The sequence below is a fragment of the Ambystoma mexicanum genome, chromosome 1p (genome assembly GCF_040938575.1).
Source record: "Ambystoma mexicanum isolate Mex_15411 chromosome 1p, UKY_AmexF1_1, whole genome shotgun sequence".
Lineage (NCBI taxonomy): Eukaryota > Metazoa > Chordata > Amphibia > Caudata > Ambystomatidae > Ambystoma > Ambystoma mexicanum.
The window spans coordinates 1,147,896,196-1,147,908,816 of record NC_090921.1 but is presented as its reverse complement, the minus strand read 5'-3'; the positions used below and the strand labels follow the sequence as shown (position 1 = coordinate 1,147,908,816).

At 45.5% G+C, this 12,621-nt stretch overlaps 1 protein-coding gene across 2 annotated transcripts in view; it reads right to left on the bottom strand.

Moving 5' to 3' along the window:
* LOC138450152 (myelin-associated glycoprotein-like) overlaps positions 1–12,621 on the bottom strand; it is a 912,268-nt gene that overhangs the window by 52,312 nt on the left and 847,335 nt on the right. For both annotated transcript variants that reach the window (XM_069604820.1, XM_069604821.1), the window contains one exon: positions 578–749. In XM_069604820.1, coding sequence (XP_069460921.1) covers positions 578–749 — 172 coding nt within the window. The remainder of the gene's footprint in view (positions 1–577; positions 750–12,621) is intronic.

Sequence of the window (12,621 nt, the reverse complement as noted above, 5' to 3'; positions counted from 1 at the left end):
CTCTTGCTCAGAGGAGAATTGCCATAGCCTTTCAGTGCTGGAGGATTGCAATAGCATTTTGGTGCTGGACTGCCCATGTGGGCGGGACAAAGACTGATATGCAAATGGTTAGTTCTCTTCTGTGACAGATACAATGAACAAATGTGTGGCTGCAGACTCGCGAGTGGGTACCTCAAAAAAGAACAGGTCATTTAGCCATTTTCATTCTTGCAGGGGACTGCCTATGACTATTTTTTCAATACATTAATATACACACTCTAGAAGCATGATGGGAAGATATGTAACATGTAGCTGCAATCTTTCTTTCATGCAGAGCTCAAATGTCTGCTTACGTGCTAAGGGTGAGTATGCTGGTCCTTTTTGCGTAGACTTGATTAAAGCTCAGCAGTTAAGGGGTTAAACACATTCTACCATAGAGTGACCATTGCCCTGCTCCTTTAAATCATGGTGTCTTCCAGACACCCAAACTGCAGTTCAAGTTACCACTCTGGGCTGTTGCACCCGCCCATATTATTAGTCAATACCTTTGCAATAAGACACATCTAACAGTAAATAATTCCATCACTCGTGTCCTCACCTTTCTGTTGTGATGTAATGTTGGAAGCTCACGGTCCATGACATAACTCGTAGTTTGGCTCTGGAGGAGCCTTAAAGACCTCCTGTGTTTCTGGTTCCTCTTCCGGTCGGCCTCTGTTTCCGCCTTGCTAGCTTGCCGCATTTCTGTTGCCTGCTGTCGGCGATGATCTTTCCTGTACACACAGATATGTAATCAGTGACTGTTCCCCAATGAGCTAGCTCTGCTCCAGCAAGAAAATAGACTATATGAAAGACCTGCACGACTATTGTCCAGCCACGGGCCTTCAATTACATAAAGCATGACATTTTTGAGGTAAGCATCGGTTCCGTTTGCCCAGTATTTGGAGGTTTTTGTGGCTATTTTATAACTCCCAGAGTGTAAAAGAAAAGCATAAAACCAAGGTGTATTCTGATTTTAAAGCCATTTGGAGACAGAGTAGGGCGCCGGAACAAACAAAAACGTGTCCACTATGTATTCCTCCTTTACCTTCAAATCCCTCATGGCTTTATACCATACTGTCGTAAAGCCAATGGACTCCAATGGATTATGCCTGTCTTTTGCACCTGCTAAGAGCAGGCAGATTCTACAGAAATACATTGCAAATGCTTCCTGCCATGTGTAAACGCCAGGCAGTATTTACACTTTTTGCAAAAACAGAATGCAAGAACAAGGTGTAAAGGTGATTTTGTCTGTGTATACACTTTGTTGCTTTGCACTCCATTTCTCGAAAATGGTGAAAACATGTATCTGGGAGATCCAACAGCATTTAAGCGTCGCAGTCCTCTCCTTTGAGCTTATGACTGATGCATTCGCTGTGTAAAAGGTATCAATTTCATGTGCACTTCGCACACAATGCGATCTACTTGATCGTAAACATGATAGAGATCAGAGATCCATTCATTCACTTTGCTTACCATCTGCATTTTTTGAAGAACTGTATTAGCAATTATTCTCTTTATTTGTTTACAACTATATTTGCAGTCTTCTGTAATTCACAAAACATGATGTGTTGTTCACTTTTTTATCACACTTAATGGAAAAAGTGATATTGCTTGATTCTCATGTTCAAGTTTGATTTGGGGCGCACTACGTATTCTGCTAACTCCTTTCACCAACATGGAGATTCTGCTCACTAGTTTATATCCTGCGCCCAAGGTCGGATTTCAGCTCCTGATTACCATCTCTTCGTTTCAGTGCCTGCAAGGCAATGCTTTACTTCTGACATCAGGGCATTAAAAAGCCCATTCAACTCACGGCTATGCTTCTGAGTAGGGATGGGCGAAATTGTAGATTTTGTGACTGCAAACAGAAGGTCAGATTCGGGGAAAAATGGGACCTACCGCCTATTCTGGCAGCATTGAAAATGCCAGATTTGAACTGTGTGGCTCTCTTGGTAGTGTAAAAAGTTCACCCTGTTTTGTGAATTCTGAAATTGGAAATTAAACATGTTGGCCAATTCGGAGGCACAAAACATGTTGCGGATTTTATTATGGTGAAAATCTTTTTAAAAAAAATCCAAATGATTAAATCCTTTAATACCTATAGAGCAGGTTATTCCATATTGGGTCTTATATAACGTGTAAGAGCTGCATAGTTCCGGGCATCTTGTATGGGCTGGAATCCTTCACAAATGCACAAGTTCAATGGCTGCATCGCTTTGAAGGGAAGATCTGGAGATATTTTCTGGGACTGTCTAATTGTTTCCCAGTTGAAATGATCTGTTTTGAGGTTGGATTGATGTCATTGCAAACATCCTGGCTGATTAAGAGGGTGTTTATTATTTAAAATGATTCAACGTGGATCAGGAAGCTAGCTCTGTTTTGCGTTGCTTTTTGGACAGGGTAAAGGGTAGGAGAGAGAAGAATAAAGCTTTTAGTAGGTGGGGAAATTAGATTCTTTCTTTTTTTTAGGCAAATTCATTTTGATTTTTGAAGACCTGTTCATTCTTACAGTGGCAATAAAGTCTATGAAGAATAAGGCAGACCTTTGGGACAGATGTCAATTACTTATGAAACTGGTTCAAAGATTTTAGGACTGATTCCTGGAATTATTAGCGCCGAAATCGCAGATTTGCGCGCCTTTCTGCCCGAAAATCCCTTTTTAAAGTATGGGGATTTTCGGGCAGAAAGGTGCGCAAATCTGCGATTTCGACACTAATAATTCCATGAATCAGGCAGTTTATATTGCGAATGAGAATTAACCAATTTCAGACATGTGAGATCATTGGTGCATAGCAAGGCATACCACATGAGTTAGGATTGTGTAGACTTTGTAGTATGAAGATTGAAATGATATGCCATGTTTTAACTAATTTTCATATGCTAGTAGATATTTCTTTTTTTTATTGTATATGGTTTACATATGAAACCTTTACATTTAATAACATCTTCAATACTCATAATCACAAAACATATTACATTTAACAGCCATATCATAACAGTGTGTAGCAGAATTAATTCATTATCACATATTACAAATAGGTCATAACATATATTCCATATATATCAGAATTCATATCCATTGCATAAAACTTAAATACCAATTAAAACCTTAACATATGCACATAGAATCTCCAAATAAAGAGGAAGTCATAGAGAACACAGCCACTTGGCATAAGAAAGGCCCATCGGTCACACAGAGGCCGCAAAAAGATCTAAGGATTTGATAAAACCTGCTACTGCCAATCCTTCCACTGTATTGCAGATTGATAAACATCTTGACCAAATGTAGTTATCTTACCCCAAATGGGCCAAACTGACAAGTTTTTCCAATTATAGGGATCTACTTCCTTTCAACTCAACAAAGTCCAGAAGTAAATGGCGAGAAGTTTCCAGAACCCCCAGCTTGTGACAGAATCTGCATAATAAGAGTCTTCAGCAGGATTCCTTCTCTTCAGGACCTCTTTGGTTGGTAGAATATTCCACCTAAGTCTTAGAAGAAGGGAATGATAATAGTGGTTTGGAAACTGTGTCATAATAAATGAGAGTGTCCCTCTTTTGCTATGTTCATATTTTAGGTCTCTGAGAGAAGGATAGGAATGTCATCTTTCAGTTGCATTGTTCCAATCATATACATAGAAGTTTTTTTACTTTGTCTGGATTAGTCATAAGTGTTTCTCTATTGGTGGACAAATCGTTTAGTGTCTTATCACAGAGGTCTCTGAATTTATGAAGATAACCATTCCCAACTGAGAGACCCTGGCAAAAAAGTATTTTCTATTTTCCCCAGGTCCACATACAGAGTTTCCCCTTTAGGACAGAGAAGAGAGCGGAATAGGGCCGTCATCCGCCAACAAAGATCGAGCTATCAGAGAGACAAGACCCAATTGGAATCTGATTGCCGCAACTGGGATATTGTTGGGGAGCTTCAGAATTTTCCTCCAGATTATTCCTTCTATAGTATCCCAAAAAATCTGGAGATCCAAAAAAATGTAGCTCCATACCATATATCAACTTTGGCACAACTTTCCCTTCATAGAAATCAACTGCTGGTTTTAAGGAAAATCTTGCAAATCTTTGGTCCAGCGTAATGGTTTGAGTTGTTAATGGAATAGCCTTTTTTTAAGGAACAGTCAGAGTTCAGATAGTGATGGTTGCGCCAAAATCGGGAAGCCCAAATACACATTTTTTTTAGCTCTTACAATAGGTTGGCTTCTTATATTCCAGTCCAGCCGTTTCAACTTTTTTCCCTTTGAGAATACCAAGATACAGGTTTTACTGGGGTTGATTTTTAACGTATTAAGTTCAGCAAATTGTTCACATTTGTGAATCAAACGTTTTGTAGTAGATAATTATGTAAAGGGTTGTAATCAATTTGTGTTTAGATTTGAAGAGGCTGCTTCAGACCATTTTTGGAGTTTGATTTCTTTCTGGCAAGTCTTTGGTTATTACTGCTGCTTCATTTTATATTTGGCTTGAGTTTTTAAAAACAATTTACATTTCTGTTGTTGGGGCTTGGAATCTATTTTTGGGTGATGACAGTATTATGTAATCATTTTAGTGATTGGAGGATTTTAGCGCTGATGTTGTATTTGCAATGAAGGTGCTGATACAGCACCAGGGAGAAGGCCGCACCTAGTGACTGAAGGAATTATGGGGGTGGCCGGGGACACCCCCAAGGGAGGGACACTGGATCCCCGCAGGCTGTACCCAGCCTCAGGGACCAAGGCTGGATGGAAACAAGGGGGGACACTTTGTATGTGCTACAATATGAATGCACTGAACCCTGAGGCACAAGCGCAAGTTAGGCCAAAGCACAGGTACGTGCACCCAAGAGTGCTACTATAAATAGACCGTTTACAGAAATCCAGATTGAACACACAGCGAACATGCCGCTGCAGAGGGGTGGGGGATGCTGAACTCCTGTAGCTCGTCTCCAGCAGACCGTCGTCGCTGGGAACAGCACCAGATTATACAATCAAGGTTGGCAAGCCATTCCCACAGTGACTCGTGGCAGCTGTGGAAAATGGAGTTTATCCGGGCGGGCACTTGCATAACATCAAAGGCAGTTTCATACCGCCCTTTGGTTGCTAGGGATGGGAACAAGGATGCTGAATGAAGGGCCCTCCGAGAAGAGCCAATCAGACGGTAAGTTTTGGGGTCCCTAAAAAGCAATAAATATGTCCACAACTATGTTATCGAGGGTTCTCATCGAGCAAGTGCCGAGTGAATGTTCCCCATGCCACTAGATTGAGGTGTCTTGTGTTTCTTCCTTTTTTGGTACTGACCAATGGCAGATGAATAAAGATCCAGAGATCAGCACACTCATATTAATACTTATTGCAAACAGTTTGCGTGGTGCAGCAGGCGTCAATATGGTGCCACATGATGGGGCAGGGAGGACAGCCAGGGAACAGACACGTCTCCATTGCTCCAATCATGTCCAACTAACATATGTCTAGCTATAGGGGCATGATGTATTCTAACCAGTCAGCTTCATGAGAGCATGACGCATTCTAACCAGTCAGGCTTTGTGAGAGCGGCAATGACTTGGAGTTTGAAATGCAATGGGTTCTAACTGTACACACATTGTATTAGCAGTATGAAAGCATTGTTCGCTGTGAACTAGTTTGTCAGCTCTAATCAACCAGTTCTGTTCCACTGTGCTGTTTGATTTGTGCTTACCCAGCTGTAATAAACAGCATTACCTCTTGCCTGGTGTACACTCCCTCTTGGACTACTACTGGCAGCTCATTGATTACATGCTGTTAGAGGATCCCTAATATATTTTTGGACGCCACAGTGAGATCCTGAGGGCATTCCGGTCACCTTCCGTAGGGGTGCAGGTCCAGCAACCACATACCAGTTCCACGCACAACACAGAAGAGGTGCTGCAGACGCTGTGTTCACAAAGGTCTGCCTGGTCCCAAGCACCGCCCGCGCTCAGTGGAGGAGTGACCCCGCTAGGCAGGCTTGGCGCTGGGAGGACTAGAGGATCTCTAGGACTTGTGAGTCAAACCAAGCAAGAACGTGTTGTATTGTGGTTCGATACCCACGGTAGAGGGAGGGATGGTATTTTATGGTGTTTAGGATGCATGCTCAAGGTGGGAGGACAATTGGCTGTAGTAGTGGTAGATTTTAGTGCATGGCAACCCATAGGTGAGAGGTGAACACCATTAGACGGTTGTTGCATGTAGTACCAGCAATTGTATAGTTGCATCATTTGGGGGAGAAGGGTGTTACTTTATTGTTCAGTAGTTGAAGCAGTTCTTTGAAGGAGAGGAGTGAGACTCTTGCATGGTAATAAGGGCTGTTTGTATTGTTTTTGTGGTATGGACCAAGGTGGAAGGGTCAGTGCCAACAGGTACCTGGTGTATAATAGCACCCATGGCATTCTAGAGGTGGGCGTGGGCAAGAGGAGTAGAGGTGGCTTGGCACCCACCTGCACTAACATAAGGAAGAGGTGAGCCAGTGGAGAGGGCCGTTACATTACTAACCCAGAATGAGTGAATGGGCTTATGGAGAAGGCCAGTGTGTCTGCTAAGAGTGCATGGGTGGTCCTGTGGAGAAAGCCAGAGTGGAAGAGAGAGTTAAGTGGAGACGGCTTAGAGAGAGTGAGTGTGAGTATTTGTGGAAAGAAGGTATAAGAGGGAAGGGGGAAAGAAGAGAGGTGGAATTAGGGGCCTGGGGTAGCTAGGGTATAGGGAAGGGACAGCTAAAAAAGAGGGAGACAATGGCTTATCAAGACAGTTCAAAATGGCCTCAATATCACGATCAAATATTGAAGTATAACTTCGAGTGGGTCCAGTAGACTGCAGGTCAGTTTTTCCATGCATGGCCCAGGGTGGGAACATTCCATAGTAAAACAATAGAAAACATGTTTTTGTATCTATTAACGAGATATACATGTTCCAAGCTGAAGAGCAGGCAAAATATATTGAGGGCCTGGAGACGGTATGAGGAGAAGAAGGGGGAGCCAATGAAAAAGAAGGCGAAAGGGCCCCTGCCTTATGGCACCTATCCAGTGTTACGACTGAGGTGGAGTACACCAAACCGCAGTGGGAATGTCCAGAGGGGGCAGGAGGGATGTCAGAGTAAAAGAAGAATAGAGATACCTGGTACGCTCACCTGGTCTCCACGGGGGCGTTGCACGAAGCTGGGCGATGGACGTCTACACATGCATCGCACAAAGCTGAGCGGTGAATGGCTGCACGTGTCTTCTCTGATTTCACTACTTCTTTCACGAGGGGGCTTTTGCCTAGAATGTTGAAACGAGATGTTAACCAGCTATGAGGCACGGGCTAGACTCCCACGTCCCGTGACCTCCTTGTGCTCCCCTTCACTTCTGCCTCACCTTATGTTTTTTAATGGCAGGCTCTCCATCCTGTGACTGAATGCAGGGGCGCGTTGATGTTCATAAGCCTCTCTTCCGGATCTAGTTGCGTCACTGATCCTAGGGCTGTAGCAGAGTCCTGAACAATTGTGACTCTGTAGGTAAGTCTCTATGCCAATACATTCTTGGTATAGTTTTGCTTAAAAGTTCTTTGTTGCCAGTGTTCTCACTACTGTGCTTGTTTCTTTGCAGGTGCGGTTTTAGGTGTGCCAGGTGAATGAGTGACTCCTCTCCGCGATGCTGAGCAGAATTCCTGCAGGTGAGTATTAGCACAAAAGCGCGGCGTCAAAATGTTTTTTTAGAATGGTTCTTTTCCCTTGCGCGACTAACCTGATGTTTCTTTTCTGTTCTGCAGGTGCGATGTGACTCCAGAGCGGCGATCGCGTGAACCGCTTCAATGGATTGCTGGATGGGTGCAGCCTCCGGGTGAGTATTGGCTCTCTTGCTTGTGTTTCCTTTCTGCAGATGTGACGATTCTGTGAGCGACTGAAGAGGAAGCCTTTCGGATGGAACACTTCTCAGGTAAGGACTCAACCGCTATTCTTGTTCTCGTTCTCTCTTTCTTTCCTTTCCCCACAGGTGCTGATGGTTTGTGGATCCCAAGGCAGGCGTGGCTGAAGGCCGGGTAAACTGGAGCTAGAAGACACGGTGAGCGTTACTTTGCAGGAGTGCAGAATAACGCGAAGCGTGTTCTGTCCTTAGGGTGTGGTTTATATAGCCTTGCACAAGTAGTCCCAGGCTAAGTAGTTCCTCCAGCCACACCCTGCACAAGTAGTCCCAGGTAAAGTAGTCCCTTCAGCCACACCCAAGGTTAGACTGTATGGCTCAGTTCCTTCTGGCTGGACTAAATGTGTCTCCATGCTCCCTGTAACCTGCCTTACATGATGGAACAATATGAGCTTGGCACCAACAGTGCCAGGACCTACTCCAGGAAGTCTTGAGGCAACCTTTTGGGGCCTTAAAGGTCCCCATGGGTGCCAGTAACTGGGGTTGGCTGGTCTGCTTCTGATGTCTGAGGGCATGCACCATGACAGCACCCAACAGGATAAGCAGACGTTGAGAAGAGAAGACAAGAGCAGGTGGACGCATTATTTAATGAGGCAGAGAGGGTGATCGAACAGGAGGTACGGAGGAAGGATAAGAAGAGAGTGGACAAGGGGGATGGAAAGGAATGGTTGTTGAGAAGAATACAATTCAGACTGGATGATTGGGAAGAAGAAGAGGGAGGAGGAGGAGACAGGAAGAGAGCAAGAGGATAGTATAGGGTCTGAGGAAGAAGTAGGAGAAGATTTAAACAATGGAGAGGATGAACAGTGGATCCCCGACAGGGAGAGACGGAGGGTAGGAAAGCAGAGGAGACAGGTGGTGGAAGGTGTGATTGTGAGGATTACAGGAGGGACTGGTCGACCTCCCTTTGTAGCAAGAAGGCGAAGGTAGAATACACAGTCGACAAAGAGGGGAGGGGAGACAGGACCCTGGGTGATGCAGATGCCATTATTACAGAAGGGGAGAGGGGACGCGCAGTTCATACCATGGCAGACAATGGACCTGGACAACCTAATATGCAGCCTGCCCTCCCTTTTGGCCGGGGCTAGCAAGTGGATATATGCACTCGAGAAAGAGTAACCTTGGAGATAGGGGACATGAAAAGCGTATTCATGGCCATAATAGGAGAGCAAGGAGATAAAATATGGGAGCAGGACGGGGAACAAGGGGGTGAAATTGAGTACCCTCGCATTAGATGGGGCTCCGTTCAGCAATTACCGAGCACACGTGTGGAGGGTCCTCAGAAGCATGTACCCAGTTAGTTCAGATTTAGGGGCAGTCATGACCCACAAGATGAAGCCTGATGAGGACCCAGCAGAATATATAAAACAGGCCCAGGACCTTTGGATGTTGGAGAAGCGAAAGTCCTGGGATGAATGCATTCCTCTGTTCTATTGCATATTAGTGAAGGGATTGCCAACGGATGTCCAGACGTCTTTAGATAAGATTGTAAGAATAGAAGCGAAGGGATGGCCGTGAATTATAGGCCACGATAGCGCATTATTGTAAAAGGAAGCAAGAGAGAGAGAGAGGCAGGCAGCAGACAATGCTACAAAGGCGGAAAATACACTGGTGCAAACGAAATTGGCATAATACACAATGGAAGGGGCAGTGCTCATACCAGACGCTGCTGCCACCACGGTCATCCAACAGGGAGGGTTTCCCATGGGGAACATGCTCCCACCAAGGGGAAATGTATGCCCACTGTATAAGGAACAATGGCGAACTCCACTGCATGGAAATTACATACCAAGATGGTTCTTTCCAATGGGGAGAGGCTACCCACAGCGAGCAAGAGGAGGGGGATATAGTGGACATGGTTACAGGCTGATTGGGCCATGCTTTATGTTTGGGAATATGGGGCATTTTTCACGCACTTGCCCGTTTGGACAACAAGATTGGTCACAGGCAATAAAAATGGCACAAAAGCAAGGGCTTGTCACAGCGCAGCTGCAGTCACAGCAGGTGCAGTCACACCCAGCACAATTGCAGCCAGGCACCCCATTGCAGCCAGGGCACCCTCTCCTGTCCCAGGGTCTGCAACAGGCCCAAGGGGGCAAAATGGATGGCGGAATGGCACCTACGAGTATAACAGGTCCAAGCACCAGCTGTGGGAAGTGCAGTAGTGTTAAGGCAGAATGTGGTAACCTCATTACACTGGGGTCAGCATGGTCGGAGTAATTAGTTTCCCGTTCCCGCAGAATAACACTGAACAATAGGGGAGCTTGCAGAGGGTTTGAGTGTGTCCAGTCCTAGCAGTAACTGATGGCCGGCCCCAAAGAGGAACCTGAGGTAGCATTGAAAATGGGACCTAGAGAGTTCTCATTTCTCATAGATCTGGAGCCACCAAATCTTGCATAAAGGATGGGGGATTTCCGCTATCACACAATGTAATGGGCACACAGGGCTTCTCTGGGGCAGTAGTTATGGTTCCAGTAGCAAAAGATTTAGCACTAACCCTTGAGACCCAGCACATTATAGCACTCCTATTGTATTCCAAAGACACGCCCATCAACATCCTAGGAAAGGACTAAACACCACAATATCATTCACTGAAAAAGGGATAGTGTGCTTGATGCCCGGCGTCTATTACACACGATCGGCCACGCTCCTCTTAGCAGTACATGCCCAAAGCACGATACGAGGCCAACCCTTGTACCCTAGCATGTTTCTGTATGGAGTGGAGATATTGCTAGGATATGTCCCAGGGATACAAGGGAAGGTGTATCGGTTGGCGTCAGAGTTTCTATTCCGAACGCAGTGCCAAAGGGAGGATACAAAAGGTACCACAATAGTGCTACAGCTTGAAGAGGTAGTGATCCACAAAGACATGGTGATCCTATGTGGAACGGAGAATGACAACATGGAATGGCATACAGTATTTATGCATTGACCTAACACTGACAGGCACAGGAGTAATGGGTGACAAATTGTTTTGCAATGGGGAGTTAGAGGGGGAGATGGTATTCCAGCTACACATACCTTACCCAGTAAGAGTAGTAGAAAAACTGGTGCCAATACTCACACAGTTGATAAAGAGGTTATGATATGATATGATATTTTATTTGTATCATGCTCATAAACAAGTGTTTCAGAGCGCGACGAGGCTACGGGGGGGAACAAGGGAGGACAAAACAGAGATCTTACTAGGCCCAGTGACGTTGAGAACGCGCAAGTGCAGGGGAGAGGGACGGGGGAAAGTGCAAGGGGGAGGGAAGGAGTAGAAAGTCCTGAACATGGGATAACAAACACCCACTCATAGTGCAGCCAGAAGGTGGCAAGTGCAAGGTCAAAGCGCAGACAAGGGGTTTCTAATAAGTGCAGGTGAGGGGGCTGTAGGGTTGCAGATACAGACCCAAGTGAAAGGGTTGCAAGAAGGCAGTGCGGGTTTGTAGCTGGGAGGGCCAGGACCTGGGCCCAAAATTCATAGGGTAATCAGGTGCCCGGTGCCGAAGCAGACTGATCAGCAGGGGAGATGAAGAGAGGAGGCAGAAGCAACGAGGAAGGTCTTGAGGTGCTTCCAGAACCGAAGATTGTTCTACTCAAGTTTCAGAGAGTTAAGGAGGCTGTTCCAGAGGAAAGCCCCGGCCAAGGGAGGTGATCTACCCCCAAATCATTGCTTGGAGAAGTGACTGACCCTGAGGGAGTTGGAGGTGGACGTGCGAAGAGCTCAAGTAGGAAGGGATTTAAGGAGGGATAGTTAAAGGTATTGTGGACCCAGGCCCCCGATAGCCTTGTGGACAATGCAAAGGGTCTTGAATTTAATCCTTGCAGCCACTGGGAGCCAAAGAAGAGATTTCAGGGCTGGAGAGACACAATCACAGGACTTGAGGCCAAGGACAAGTCTTGCAGTCCTGTTCTGGATGAGTTGCAGAGGGCAGAGAGTAGAAGCAGGCCGATTTAGAGAGAGGTTGTTGCAGTAGTCCAGCCTAGTGAGAACCAGAGCTCTAGAGACAGTGAGCTTCTGTGGTAAGCAGGCACACAGACACAGATATGAAAAAAGTTACAGAAAGACTATGGACAAAAGGGCCCCATGATGTAGGAGTGTTAAAAGGAGTGGAGCAGTAAAAATAAAGCTGAAGGAAGGGGCGCCGCTGCCCCAATCAAAACAATACCTAGTGTGCCGAGAAGCAGATGAGGGGATATACTCAACGCTACATGTGTTGTGGCAGCAGGGCATGATCCAGACATCTCGATCACCATGCAACACAGCAATGTACTCGAGAAAGATATCAAAAGGTGGCTCATGGAGATTTATACAAGATTTACGCCCTCTTAATGATGCGGTTGAAGCAGAATTTCCCTTGGTACCGGACCCCATCACAATACTATGCAATATTCCGACGAAGGCAAAAAACTTCACGGTCATCGAACTGAAGAATGCTCTCTTTTCCATCCCGCTACACCCCAATTCTAGATATTTGACAGCATTTACATTTCGGGGGACCTGATTTGAACACACTATGCTGCTCCACGGGTATTGCAAATCACGGAGTATTTTCAATAGGGTGATACAGATGGATCCCAGTAACATACAAGTGTCAAGCATGGTTATACAATACGTTGATAATTTATTGGTGTGCAACTAGACTGAGGACAGGGGAAGGAGGGACTTGGTAAATCTCTTGATGCTACTTGCCGACAAGGGGTATAAGGTAGACAAAGAG